Raw genomic sequence first — 15,059 nt, forward strand, 5'->3', positions numbered from 1 at the left:
CTAGCCTCAATAAAGTCTGGAATATGGTCAGCCATTGTCTTTGTTCTGAGGCAAAGGCTCTTAGAGTGCTCCTTTAGATATTTTCTTCTAATGAAGTGCTTCGGGAATGATTTAAAGAGGCATGAGGAGTGACGTGCTCTGGGGAGCCGTTTGGTTATTGGTTTGCTGGGGTTAGGTAGTGGTTTAGAGCGGGGGGAGGGGAAGGCACGAGGGGGGGCATGGTTGCTCGAATTTGGTTCTGAGATTAACAGTGGCAGAGGAGCCAACTGTTTTGGCAAAGCAGGGGAAGACAGATTACTTGTGTGGAGGCAGTGGAAGGGTGGAGCAGGCTTATGAGACGCTTGGTCTTCGATAATGCTTAAAGCAGCCTCTTTTGATGATGTAGTAATAAGGAGTCCGACGTTACAGTGGCCCAATAACTTTTCTTTCTTTTTTCTTTTTAGCGTGAGAGGCCTTTCAAATTCTAAAGAGGGGATGCCGGCTGACCATCCATCTTTCATAATCTCTTTCTTCTTAAAGGCAGAGAGAGAAATATCTTCAGACTGTGGGATTCGAGGAGCCTTGGCGCTTGCACGAGGCGTCTTTGTTGGCTTTTTGTTTAAAACTGATGACTTTTTGACTTCCTTCAATGGAAACTTTTCGCCTTCAGGTGGCTGTGACTGCATAGCAGGAATTATTGGCTTTTCGACTTCCTTGGTAATTTTCTGCCGTCAAGTCTTAGTGACTGATCGTCTTCTTCTGCTGATAATAGAGTATGGCTGGTTGTAATACCAGTGTTTTTTCCCATAGGGGTGACTTTTCACATTCCTCTAAAGTTCTCTTATCTCTTTTCAATGGTTGTGACTTCTGGAGGCCCTTTTTTGCTTCCGCATTTGGGCTTCTTGAGAACTTAGGCTTGGACTAAGAAGACAATAGAAAGGACCATTCAGAAACATCAAACTGGGAGTTGACATCTTCATCCTTTAAGACTTGATTTAAACGAACTAAGTCTATTGGATTAGAGAAATCTTTAAATAGTACAGTATCAAGGGAATTTTAAGGCTGATCAAGGCATTTAATATCACCAAAGTTTAAGTAGAAATTTCCACAATTTTCATCTTTAATTTCAATGGTGGTTGGCATGAAACCACAAAGAGTTCTTTTGACTTGAATTTTAGCTTCCAAACAATTGATGAGGTTGAGAGTTTTTGATGCAATTGAAACAAGACCACAAAGTAAGCCCCAATTGCTTCAATGGTGCTTCTACACCAATAATCTAGAAGGAGGTTCTTGATTGACACCCAACCCCTAAATCCTTACATTACTGATGGCCTGCCATGTGGCCTGCCATGTCTAAAGAGATTCCATTTTTCAAATAACAGATGATAAGGGCCATATAGCTTCCATTTGCCCTGTGTTACCACCCAATCGTTTAAGTCACCTTGCCTAACCTTGATTAAAGCCTTGTCTGCAAACAGGGGATTGATAATAATGTTGGTGTTGAATGTCTTACTAAGTTCTCTGGCAATTTCCTTCCACCCATTTGAGAATAACAATCTTGAAATGATCCATAATTTACGAAAATCTTCATTAAAAACTTCATGATTCTTCTGAATCCAGAAAGAATGCTTACTCTGTTTTTTCAGGTTTGGATCAGGGGACAGTGGGTGAGGTAGGGTATTGAAATTATGGGGCTTAGCTTTTAACACTTTTGAAAAGCTTTTTTCATGAGAATCACGAGGTAGAAGAACAAGACTAAAGTTACTGGCCAGAGCCTGTTCGGGGGGAAGGTTTTTTGAAGGAGGACTAACCTATTGAACAGAGGGCTCTTTGAAGTTGTGTATGTAGACATCAATCATGTCCTTGAAGTCTTTTCATCCTGATTTATCGTCGCCAAATGGAATGTGAATGTTCTTCCTTCCTCCTGAGAGTGGCCAAACAACACATTCTACAAACCACACATCTTTTGCTCGAAATTTTGTTAGTTGGATGAAGCTCCGATCCACTCTTTCCTTTAGTCAGAAAAATTCAAAGGTTGAACCAATCAATAGTCTACGGAAGCTCTCTTGAAGCCATTGGGTTGAAGTCAAGGATAGGAAGATGGATTGGCCTCTCTTTAGGTCTTCTAAAAGGAAACCAGAACCTTCTTGCCACATATAGAAGAAGTGGTCGAGAATGCAACAGCTTTTAAGCTCCATGACAGAGAATTGCACAAAGAGGGCAATGAGAGCCGAAGGGAGGAAAATAGCCGGAGGGTGATCGGGAGGAGGAGGGGGAAGCGGGAGGGAAAGAGGCACGGTTAAGGTGAGGAGGCATGGTGAGTTCCGGCGAGGAGGGGATGAAAGGTTGGGTTGGGACAGGAGGGGAGAGAGGGAGGAGGGAGGGGAGAGAGACATCTTTACTTCAAGGTCTCTCTTTTGACATAATTGTGGATCGGTTATTTAGGAACTTCTTTTGGGAAGGACATAAAGGAGGCAAAATAAATCACTTAGTAAAATGGGATTATGTCTCCAAATCCCAAGCGGATGGTGGCCTTGGTCTTGGAGGCCTTAAAACAAAAAATCTAACCTTGTTAGAAAAATGGGGTTGTAGATTTATGGTTGAAGAAGATGCACTTTGGAATCAAGTTGTGAGAAGTATACACGGTAGAAGCTTGTTTGGGTGGCACACCAGTGGAAAGGTTAACTGCAGTCTCCGTAGTCCTTGGTAGCATATCAAAGATTTGGTTAAAAGTCAATTCGTTGGCTGCCTACAAACTAGGAAATGGAAGAAGAATAGCCTTTTGGCTTGACCCTTGGGCGGACATTTTATTACCCCTAAAGAGTCTGTTTCCAAGACTATTTAGTTGATCCCCGAATGCTAATGGCTTCGATTTTTGGGATTCCTCAACCGCTTCCTGGTCAATTAATTTAAGAAGGCTGTTAAAGGAGGAAGAATGCATTGAATTTCAATCTTTAATTGGTGTTGTTGCAGCAAAATCAATTCCACAAATTGCATCTCTCTAAAGCTTCCCTTATTGGGAAAAGATTGGATTATGCACAATGGAAAACCAAAAGCCCGAGAAGGATTAACATCACAATCTGGATTATGCTTAATGGTCTCCTCAACTGTGCAGCTGTGAGCAATCGAAGCTTCCCTCTCACTGCCTCTCTCCACAGCTTCTCATCAGCCCCACTTTCAAAGAAAAACCAAGGTTGATATGGACCGAAGCAGTGAAAGCTTTGCTAGCAGAATTGTGGTTTGAAAGAAATCATCGCGTTTTTCATGACAATGCTTCACCTTGGATGTCCCGCTTCGAGGCTGTTCAACTCAACGCTTCTTCATGGTGTTCTCAACTCAACTCAATGCTTGACCTTGGAAAATTTTAGTTTTCTTTCTTTTTTCAACGAAGGAGTAGAATGTTAGGCTCAAGCCACACTTTTATTTATTAAAGCAAAATTGGGAAAGATTCAAAAGCTCCCCAACTCTCCTAAAGAGAAATACAAAAATGATTTCCTAAAACAAACCTCACCAATATACTTCCACTCTCCCTCAAGGCCCTGTACATAATGACAAACTTAATGGGCCTCACACAGTCACACTTACACGTAAACAACCTCTCACACAATTTCTTCTCTCACACGCTTACACTTGTACACTTTAGTAATTTGGGGTCTATCATAGAATTTATTTCTTGACTTGAGTTAGAGAAAATGAGAAGTCTTAGTAATGTTTCCAATGTTTAGTTGAGAATTGATGGGTGTTATGCTTAAAGTTTTTCCAGTTTAGTTGAGAATTGATGGGTGTTATACTTAGTTTTTCCATTTATTTATTTCAGACCCTCTTCCATCCATTATCACCCGTAGAGCAAAGGAAGAGGATGCAAAGATGAACCCCTCCCCTATGTGAAATTAAGGGCAACGTTTGACCAAAGATGTCGCGAAGATCAACTAGGTTAGTGGAAAAGGCGAATGAATATTTAGAAAAAATCACAAGTAGTGAAACTGCAAAATCATCTAGAACTAAGAGACGTGGTGTACCTTGGGGAAATCTTAAATCTTCTAGGAGTCAGAAGTGGACACGAAATAATGAGATTAAGCTAAATGAAGTTACTTCATCTTTCGAGCAATTAGAAGGGAAGAAGAGAAAGAGATATAGTAAGAGGTCAATGGTCACAAGAGCAACGGCTTCAAAGAATTTTAGGTCTGAGGAGGGGATCAACAAAAAAGGGAGTGGGAGATTAGGGAAGAGGGTGTATTATCAAAAAGTGGTGTTTGATGGTGGTGACTTTGAGGTTGGGGATGATGTTTATGTGAGGAGGAGAGAAGATGCAAGCTCTGACGATGAAGACCCTGAAGTTGAGGAGTGTAGAGTGTGCTTTAAGTCTGGAAAGGCTACAATGATCGAGTGTGATGATTGTCTTGGTGGTTTTCATTTGAAGTGTTTGAAGCCGCCAATGAAGGTAATCCCTGAGGGGGATTGGATTTGTGAGTTTTGTGAGGCTGCTAAAATGGGCAAAGAGGTTCAGTTGCCAAAGCCTCTGGAGGGTAAAAAACGGGTTAGGACAATGAGGGAGAAGCTTTTGGCAGGCGATTTGTGGGCTGCTCACATTGAAAGGTGGATTTCTATTTACTTATATATTATATTTTGAATGTTTATAAACATCAGCCTGATTTATTTTCATGCGTACATTAGTTTATTAGACTATTCAAAATGTGCAGTTTATGGAAAGAAGTAAATGGTAACCATCAGTGTAAGGTTAGATGGTATATAATCCCAGAAGAGACTGCAACTGGAAGGCAACCACATAACTTGAAGAGAGAGCTTTATTTAACTAATGATTATGCAGATATTGAGGTAATTAACAGATTTTTACTTATGGTAGCTGTTATCTCCTTAGTTTGTGAACTTGAATTCATTTCTTCGTATTCAACATACATGTTTTCTTTTTCCTTCTTTTGTCATCTATATTTATTTTTTCTATTTGCTAGTTTATCTAGTTGAAAGGTCATTGAAAGGTCATGTATGGGACCAGTCCATTGAACTTGTATGGGCAATGCACAAAATGTTGTGACATCTTTAAAGAGCAAGGTTATATGTAAATGAAACTAATCATATTATTCTAGAAAGCCAAGCTTGCCAAACTTGTTTGTTAATGCTCACAGTTTTTCTTGTGCCAAACGAAGATGAATAGTTTTCATCTTGACTTTACATAACAGAGAAGGAAAACACATTTCAATTCGTTCGAGGACATCCCTATAGTTCTTAAGTGTAACCCATATTTTATAGAAACTAGCAGCAAAGTGTGTGACCTCCAATTCGACATGCAAACTCAAGGGAGGGTAAAAGAGGAATTGCACGCTAGATAGTCAGTTAGTGGAATCGTGAGGGGGTTTGTAGTGTATTGGGAGGTATTGCTCGGTCCTAGAATCCTCCTACTCCACTATTTTATTGTCTTGTGTGCCATTCCTCTTTTACCCTTCCTTTGAGGTGAAATATGAGTGATATCAGATTGAAGGGCTAGGACATCCCTAGAGTGTATGTAATCCATATTTTCATAGAAACTAACTGCGAGGTGTGAAACCTCCAATTAGGTACGCATTCTCCAGGAAGGGTAAAAGAAGAATTGGACACAAGATCCTTTGGTGGAGCCGAAAAGCCTTGTGATGGTATTTTATTAATCTTCAAAAAAGTGTTATAAAAGGGGAGCCTTAGCCTTTATATATAGGCTTAGTTCATGGGTTAATGGGCTTTAATTACAATGGTGGTTAATCATATTAACCACAATAACTGACTAACAACCTATTTGAGAAAAGAAATAAAATAAAATATTTAAGCTAGACTACATAACGAGCTCTAGTAAAGCTAAATTACAAAGAGAACCCTAAATAATCTAACTAATCTACATCAATTCCCCTTTCCATAAAAAAGGAACTCGTCCTTGAGTTAAACATGAAGTTCATCTAGAGGGAAATAGGTAGATAAATCTGAAATATTGAAGGTGTAAGATATGTCGTAGCCTTCTAGTTGCTTCACCACATAAGCATTACTGGCAATTTTTTTAAGGATTCGATGATATGATCCGATTTTCCTCTTTTGCAACTTATTGCAAGTTCCTCTATGAAATCTCTCTTTCTTTAGGTGTACAATGTCTTTATATTGGAATTGTAGGTGTACAATGGCTAAATCAATCAAACTTCTTATGCCGCCTTTTTAGTGTTAGCAAACTTTTTTTTTGAAAAGGAAACGATTCTTTATATTAAATAAATGGTGAACTAAAGCTCAAAGTACAAGAGGATTATACAATGAGCAAAAAGCGTTAGGATCAACTAGTGCACCCGGGCATCTCAACTAGGTTGACACCCCCTTAGCGCCCTCATCATATCCAGAGAATAGATAAACATTGACTAATGGGAAAATAAAAAGGTTGAAAAGTAGCTAAACACAATACAAACGGCTTAACAAGACCAAAACAGTGGCCGGAAACAGAGAGAACTACAAAGTAAATATAACAAAGGGATAACAAAGCTGAAAAACAAGAGAAACAACAGCTGATGAAGCTAAGATCCGCCATTAGGAGGGGAGATAAAAACTCTCCAGTTAAGGTTGAAATCCATAATACTGTAGCTATTAAAGTGTTTGGAGAGGGTGTACCAAGAAGAAGCAAGACGACGGGCAGATTCAAAGCGATTTTGGCACCTAAGAGACTTATCATTAAACACTCTCTGGTTTCTCTCAAACCATAATTCTGCCAATAAAGCCTTAACCGCATCAAGCCAAAGTAAATCGATGGAACTCTTAAAGCTTGTTCCAACTAAAAGTTGCTGCACATTTCCCCAGAAGTCGTTGCTCAACATCCATGCTAGCAAACTAGGCATATTGAGGTGGCGTTTGACCCATTTAAGTGGGGTTAATAAATCTGAGGTTAATATGTTGGAGCTAGTAAGTTTATGTTTAGGGTGTGGAGTTGTAAGATGGAGTTCCTCGATAATTGTGAAAAGTAAATTAAGAGAAGAAGATGGAATTACTTGATAAATGTAAAAATTAGAGATAGAGGAGAAGATGGAGTTCCTCGATAAATGTGAAAGGTATTAAAAAATGGGAAGATAAAAGTTACTCGATAATGTGCAACTTCAATAGTATTTACTATTAAAGCTGAGTTGTTTACACCAACTTAAGAAGTTGTTGCAGTGTTCCTTGTTCCGAAAACAAGGGTGATAATAAGAGTTTTGGCGTTCAAAATCCATCCTCATAATCAATGAGGGGACTAAGAGGAGGCTGGATCGGAAGCGTGAGGCGTGAGCTGGATCGACGAGGGAACTAAGGGGAGGCCGGACCGGAAGCGTGAGGAGAGGGTTCGGACGATGAGGGTTTAGGCGGCAGCCGGATCGACGAGGGTTTAGCAATGGAAGGACGAGCGCTTCTTCATCTCCACCAAACCCGAAGGTTCATTACAAGACTCTTGGACTTTTCATTTTAGAAGACTGTTAAAGGATGAAGAGGCAGAAAACTTCCAGCTCCTGACTGGAAAATTCTATCACTGTAAACTTAATTCGATTCCTGATAAAAGAAGGTGGTCTTTAGAACCAAATGGGTTTTTCTCAGTCAGGTCTCTTTTAAAGCATCTATCCTTCTCCTCCCCAATTGGTCAACTACTAGAATCAGTCTTATGGAAGTCTAAGAGTCCTAGAAGGGTAAATATACTGATTTGGATCATGCTGAATGGCTCACTTAACAGTGCAGATATCCTCCAAAGGAAGTTACCTACTCACTATATTTCTCCACAGGTTTGCTCTCTTTGTTGGGTAAATTCAGAATCTCTCTTACACTTGTTCTTCCAGTGTGTTTTTGCAGAAAATTGTTGGACAACTCTATATAAGTGCTTCAATGTCAGCTGGGTTCCTGATAATGATTTTAAAGCTAACGTGCTTCAACTCTTGATCGGCCCATATTTGAAGAAGAAGCTAAGATTACTTTGGACCAACATAGTTAAAGCTTTATTATCAGAAATTTGGTTCGAAAGGAATCAAAGAGTGTTTCAAGACAAAGCTTCTATTAGCTCCTTTAAATTTGACATTGCCCATAACAATGCCTCCTCTTGGTGCTCTCTTTCCAAAGCTTTTCAAGACTTCTCTATACAAGACATCAAGCACAATTGGAATGCCTTCATTTTCCCGCTCTCTTGATTTTGTTACAACCTAGTGATGGTTATTAATTTTTAGTTTAATTTTCAGTTTATCCTTCGGTTGTAAGCCTTGTCATTCGCAAGGTCTTCTTCATATTGTACTTAGCTATGGATTCTAGTCCTTCTAGGAGATGATGAGAATGCTAGGGAGGTGTCAACCTAGTTGAGATGTCCTGGTGCATTTGCTGATCCTTTTTGCGGTTTTTAGTGTGTTGGATTGTTTTGCACTTTATGTTTGTTTCCTTTCGTTCACTTGTAACATCTTTCATTATCTTAATGAAGTGGTTTGTTTCTTGTTAAAAAAAAAATATTCACATTTTAGTTGCTCTAGTGCATCAAACTCTCTCACCAAGGCTCGAGTGCAACGGAAATCGACTAATTGAAAAGGGACCTCTGAGTAATGAAGCTTTGACAGTGAAGAGGAAGAGCAAGCTGGTCACTACAAATTCACCACTTTTAGAAGGACGTCCCCACTGTATCAAGCAGTTCCCCAAACACTTCATCAGAAAGAAAGACTTCTTTCATCAACTCATGGTCAACAATAGTAAACTTTGATTTATTAGAGGAGTGCTGTGTCAGGGTGCAAGTTCCTAGTCCCTCCATTAAAAGGTCAGTTCAGCCATAATCCTTGTCTAATAAATTTTATCTCTCAGAGTTTAAAATCTCGATCAAATGCAACCTTTATGTGAGGGTTTCCAAGCGAAATCTCGAGAGGCACTCACTCCAGATAGCAAGACTCTGATGTTGATTCAATAGTGAGTGCTAGTAGTGAAGATCTAGATTGCTCAGACACAGAGGAAGTTCAAGAAGTAGCTAAGACAGACCGATTTGGGGACGGTTTTCATTAGTTGTTTTAGCCAGATGAGCAGTAGGTCTTTGATCAAGAAACACCAACACAAATAGTTAATTTGGGAGGTGATTTGAATGCTTTGTTTCATGAGGAAGAGAATTTGAATTTAAAAGTCATGGGTACTTCATGTCTTTCACCTTTGCATCATTCTGAAATTCCATCACATTTGAAGTCCATAGTTGAAGATTGTGGATTAATTTTTGGATGACCGTACTCGTTGGCTAAAGCTTTTGAATCTGTTTGTTTGAAGACAGATTATTTTTGGAACGAAGCTGACCAAGAATTCGCAGTGCAAGTTGATACTTTAGGGTTGCTAAAAAGCTGGAGCAAATTTATTCTGATCCTTTACAGTGGCTAGTTGCTGAATGTACTCTTTTGGATGTTGACATTGATGTTGTTTCAGTTTGCAAGGGAAGCATTGCTATCCTATCTTGTTCTGATTGTTTAGAAGATATTGCAAGTCCAGAATGCAACTTAACGCTGAACTGTACTCTCATTACATGGATGAAATTGCCTTGACCTTCAGGAAAGTTTATTGTTCATACTAATTTCCAGTTTGATGATTTGTTGAGAGGTTGATCTGTCCCTGGCTCTGATTTTGACTCGTCATGCACACCTATTATGGCCAGCACATTATTAGAGAGCATTGTAATCTTCACTTCCCTTTCAAGTTTGGACTGTTTTGAAACCGCACGTTAAAATGCTTCCTCTTGATGCACATTAAGCAAGGATCTCGAAGTCTTCTCCATTCAGGACCTATGCTTAAATTGGTGGGCTTTCTTTTTCCCAGATTGCCAGTGGACTGCTTCTCAGATCAGATCTCCTCTAGTTAATTTAATTTTTAGTCTCTTCGGTATTTGTTTGTTCTGTTTTGTCTAGTTTTGGCTTATGTTAAAACCGTATGATCTTGTTACTCATTTTTATGGGCTGGGTTTTAGCCTTGGTTTTATTTTTCTTGAGGATAGTTTGTATGAAAATGATGAGGGCGCTAACGGGGTGTCAACGTAGTTGAGATGTCTTAGTACACCTCTTGAATTCTCTTGTACTTTGAGTATTAGTCTCATTTCACTATTATTAATGAAGAGGCTCATTTCCATTTTAAAAAAAAAAGGTTAGTGGCCAAACAACCCCTTAGTATTAGCTTCTCGGAGATGGTATATGACTTCCTTATGTATTCTTTGAACCTGATCAGCCATTAATTCAGCTTTTGAACTCAAATCTGCAGCACTACGTAAACTTATAAGATCAAGAGTTAATTGAGGAGAGTGAGTATGTACTACCTCAAAGGATGTTTCAACCGTGGATCGATTTTTCATATTGTTAAACACAAGATTAAATTACTGAAAGTCCTAATTTATAACTTCGGTTTGACCATCCGTTTGTGGATGACAAGTGGTGCTAGACTTCAAATGGGTATCAAACTTTCACCAAAGACATTTCGAAGAATGGCTTAAGCATTTTGTATCCCTATCACTAGTAATGGTTTTCAATACTCCATGTGGCCTAACCACTTCTTTAAAAAAATGTTAGCAATATGAACAACATCATTAGTTTTTTAACATAGTATGAAATGGGTCATTTTGCTAAAACGGTCAACCACAGCAAAAGTAGAATGATTAACTCATTGAGTTTGTGGTAAATTCAACACAAGATCTGATGTAGAAAGAATAGGATTATTCAAGGTTAATTCCCTTTTCACCCCACTTTTAGTAAACTCTATAAATATGAGTCTTTTCCTTTGTATGAGACATATTATTCTTTTTGATAAATGATTCACAACCTTGATTCTTGGAGGATTACTCCTTGAGGCTACTTAGACTACATCAAAATCTGTAGTGAAATCATCCCAAATTATCTTTGGAATAGGAAGGGGAGTGTACAAGCCTTTGTTTTGCCCTTGGCCTTTGTTAACTTGACAAATTGGTTTTCTTGCGACTCTTGGAGCATTTCTTGGATTTTTCTTTGTCAGAACTTTCTATTTCTCAGACATTTCCAATCGTTATTCATTCTTGTTTCTTGTGGTTTGGGCTGCTGAATTTTCTGTAACTTTCTCTTTTCCTTTGTCAATTTGTGCGTTGAGTTCAGTGTTTTCCATCATTAATCCTCTAAAACATTTTTGTACATTTTCAACAGCTTCTTCTACTCTTCTCATTCTTCCAGTTAAATATTCCAAAGGAGGGATGCAATGTTGGATATCGAGCACAATCACATAAAAGCTCGTTGGAATAGATTTCTTCCTTACCCATTTCCGAATTCTTGGAGTTAGTCATCCTTCTGGCTGAATGTTTTCCCTATCTCTGATACCAATATTGGTGGTGCTGAAAAGCCTTATGGCGGTATTTCATTGATCTTCAAAAAAGTGTTGTAAAAGGGGGAGCCTTAGCCTTTATATATAGGCTTAGCTCATGGATCGATATGCTTTGATTACTAGGTTAATCATATTAACCACAGTAACTAACTAGCAACCTAACTAAGAAAAAAAATTAGGAAAAAAAAACTTAAGCTAGACTACAAAGAGAGCCCTAGTAAAGCTAAATTACCAAGAGAACCCTAAATAATCTAAGTAATCTACATCATAGTTGGTTAGAGGAGCAGTACATTTGTGGGATGGTATCGTTGGTGGGGCTGTGAGGGGGTTTTACAGGGTATTGCTGACCTATTTACCTATCACCCTCCTGATGGTTCCCGTTGCTTTCATGAAGTTGAGGACAAGTTGTCTTTTTAGGAGGAAATTGAGTACTGTAGGTATCAAAAAGAAGGAGAGTCTTCAAGCCAGGGTAACTCCACAATCTTTGACAATGGAGATCAAGTGAGCTGGTATTTCAGATGGATGTAATGGAGAAAAACATGAAAAATGATGCTCAACACCATTCAACTCCGCTTCATTCATAAACAGAGTCTGTAGATCCGCACCACTTGTATCTTCTTGCACTCGGTCTTCTTGAGCTATACCAATCTCCAAACCTTCGATTTCTTCACCATGAACAGTGATTGGAGAGTCAATGTCTGATTCGCACTTCTTTGTTTTAGAGGAGGACAGAGGAGAACAAGGAGTACCTCTCAAGAAATTAATTTCCGAGTTAGGAATGGTGAAATTTGAATGATTAAACTGTTTAGAAGAAGAAGAGATGCTATCTGACCTTATAGAAGAAGATGGTGCTTAATTCTTGTGCAACAATCCTCTAACAAATCAGGATTATTTTTTATTAGGCTTGTTCTGAGGGGCTCAGGTTCTGATTTTCTTGACTGGCTGAGGAGCCAAATGGTTTTGAGACTCTCCCCTCAGAACAATGGCAAAATTTGTAGAAGGGTGAAAATAACTAATGGTGAAATGCTGGAGGCTTGTGAAAATAATGTGACTGAACCACTATGGTATAGAGCAATACTGCGTAAGTTAGTATTGCATATATGCAACAAGGATCCTTCAATGAAAGAACTGGTGGTCAAGAAGAGCGCTGTGGGTGTACTTGTTGCTTCTTGTTTCATGTGACATTGTATTTTGAGAATAATAGCCACCAAGAGGATTGAGAAAAATATTCTCCCGAAAAGAATTGCCAATTACCCAATGTAAATGAAAACAAGAGAATAATAGCCACCAAGAGGATTGAGAAGAATCACAATCGAAGAACAAATGCTACAAATCTTCATTGTGAGCCAAATACAAGGGGCGGATAGAAGGCATCTGAAGCTTGTGTTGAAGTGTAGCATAACAGTTAAGTGAGCCAAAAATCATTATCCATGCAGGACGTTAATACACTTGGGACTTTTAGATTTCCACAAAGCCCGATAAACTTTAAAATCTAAAGGAGATGAAGCAGTCAAATGCTTGGGAAAGGAACTAATAGAGAATATTTTAGAAGAATCCAAAGAGTCAAAGACTGTCTTGAATCTGGGTAATGGGTCAATTGCTTTCCAACCAACTTGCCCATGAGTTTGGCGGCGGCGAGACAACAACGAATGTGTAGTAGCAGAGGTCTAGCAGTGTTCTGTAGAGGTGAATTAGGGAGAGAGAAACACATAAAGAGCGGTGGCAGCGATGTCACTTACCAGTGATGGGCAGAGATGACTAACGAGCAGCGCGGCAGCTATACGGTCGGTGGTGATCATGGTGATTGGCGGTGTCTCCTCTTCATTTTGTGTGGAGGAATGAGAGGGTGAGAGAGGGAGAGGTTGCTGCATTTTTCCCTTTCTTACTGCTGTGTATTCTTTTTTGATATCTGTGAGTGTCTGGACTAGTTAACGTGCACCTCAACTAATCTCATGGGACAACCCGCCTGAGCCTACAATATTTGGGTGTCAAGGAAACTCGTAGGATATTAAATCCTAGGTAGATGGCCACCATGGATTGAACCCATGGTCTCTTAGCCCTTTATCAAAGGGATGTTCTCTTATTTACCACTAGGCGAACCCATGATGGTTACATGGTAATTGTTATTTGCCACTAGGCCAAACTCGTGGGATGTTCTCTTATTCTTTTATATACTTCCGTGTGTGTGTATATATAAACTTAACCTAACTTCTTTTCCTTCTTTAACCCTAAATCTTTCAAATCTTTTATCAAATAAAATCCAAATAAAACAATTATCTCTTTAAATTAACTCAATTTTGGCACCAAAATCTAAAATGAAAGGGGGGAACACACTCAATAATTCAAGAAAATTTATTTAAATTTATCTTAAGATGTTACACGTAGTTATTTGAAATGATTAATTATATTAGCTGTTCTCTTCTCTATTTCTGCTGCAGTTGTATTCTAAATCTATAATCTTATCTCATCGTGTGGAAACATTCTTTCAATTAGCTTTGAAGTTTCTATATATATCATTGCAGATGGAATCACTTCTTAGACTGTGTGAAGTCATGAATCCTAAAGACTACTATAATGCCAAGGAAGGGGATGATATATTTTTATGTGAGTATGAATATGACGTTCGTTGGCATAGTTTCAAGAGGTTAGCTGAAATTGATAAAGAAGAGGTAAGCTTGGAAAAGTGGAATTAGCATTGGGATGTTGATTGTGATAATATTTTGAATTTTATTTGTATGTTCTAAATTGGCAGGATAGCGAAGGAGTTGATAGTGACAAAGAGTGGAAGTTGGATCAGAGTGCAGACCCTGATTCAGATGGTGATGTGGAATATGAAGAAGAGAGAGCACAAATTTTACAATCTCGGAACTACTCAAGCTCAACCCATGAATTGGCTGCAGTATGGATTCTCTTCTTTATTGCATGTATATTTTGGCTTTGTTCATGCAAACCGCCCCTGTTGAGTGCTATGATGCATGATCAGAATTCAAGGAAAGGACGATTTTGTGGACTACAAAAGATAGGAGCTAAGAAGATCCCAGCGCATATAAGATGCCACAAACAGACTGAATTGGAAAGAGCAAAGGCAACCCTCATGTTGGCGTCACTACCCAAGTCTCTACCGTGTAGAAATAAGTGAGTGGAAACTTGATAAATATTCTTCTTGATGGGTAATTTTTCTTTCCTTTGATTGAACATTTCTGTTAATCTAGAGAAATTGAGGAGATAACTACATTTATAGAAAGTGCTTTACGTGATGATCAATGCTTGGGGCGATGCTTGTACATCCATGGTGTTCCAGGAACAGGCAAGGTAATGTCTACTTTCTGTAGCCTGCAACTGATCATACCTATAATCTGTTTCCTTTTCCAAAAAAAAGTTAAGAGAGAGAGAGAGAGAGAGAGAGAGAGAGAGAGAGAGAGAGAGAAAACTGATCATACCTATAAAGTTCCTTGGATAGTGGTACTTTTAATGTTTAACCTAGATTTTCCTTTTCCTCCTGTATTTAGAAAAATATTATCATAACGTGCTTTTTTTTTTCTTTCTGGAATCTAGACAATGAGTGTGCTGTCAGTAATGAGGAACTTGCAGGCTAAAGTTGATGCAGGAAATATAAGGCCTCATTGCTTTGTGGAGGTTAATGGTCTAAAGCTGGCAGCACCAGAAAATATATACAGGGTAATAACGGTGTTGACTTGCCTTCCCTTTTTGTGGCTGGTTTTTTTATATGTCCGTATATTCTTTCATCTTTTCTCAAT

At 38.8% G+C, this 15,059-nt stretch overlaps 1 protein-coding gene and 1 non-coding gene across 20 annotated transcripts in view; both read left to right on the forward strand.

The window, feature by feature from the left end:
* The window catches only part of LOC120079859 (origin of replication complex subunit 1B-like), a 94,249-nt gene that overhangs the window by 14,380 nt on the left and 64,810 nt on the right, over positions 1-15,059 (forward strand). For all 19 annotated transcript variants that reach the window (XR_005482360.1, XM_039034308.1, XM_039034309.1 and 16 more), the window contains 7 exons: positions 3,797-4,575; positions 4,680-4,815; positions 13,824-13,970; positions 14,054-14,200; positions 14,285-14,436; positions 14,514-14,613; positions 14,857-14,979. Coding sequence is in view for 18 of the 19 variants with exons in the window: in XM_039034308.1 (XP_038890236.1) it covers positions 3,893-4,575; positions 4,680-4,815; positions 13,824-13,970; positions 14,054-14,200; positions 14,285-14,436; positions 14,514-14,613; positions 14,857-14,979 (1,488 nt within the window). In the remaining variant the exon portion in view is untranslated. The remainder of the gene's footprint in view (positions 1-3,796; positions 4,576-4,679; positions 4,816-13,823; positions 13,971-14,053; positions 14,201-14,284; positions 14,437-14,513; positions 14,614-14,856; positions 14,980-15,059) is intronic.
* LOC120080633 lies at positions 13,881-13,958 on the forward strand. Its single transcript, XR_005482586.1, has one exon. It is a non-coding gene; the product is annotated as a small nucleolar RNA snoR28 (small nucleolar RNA).

This window comes from Benincasa hispida, chromosome 6 (assembly GCF_009727055.1).
Source record: "Benincasa hispida cultivar B227 chromosome 6, ASM972705v1, whole genome shotgun sequence".
NCBI lineage: Eukaryota > Viridiplantae > Streptophyta > Magnoliopsida > Cucurbitales > Cucurbitaceae > Benincasa > Benincasa hispida.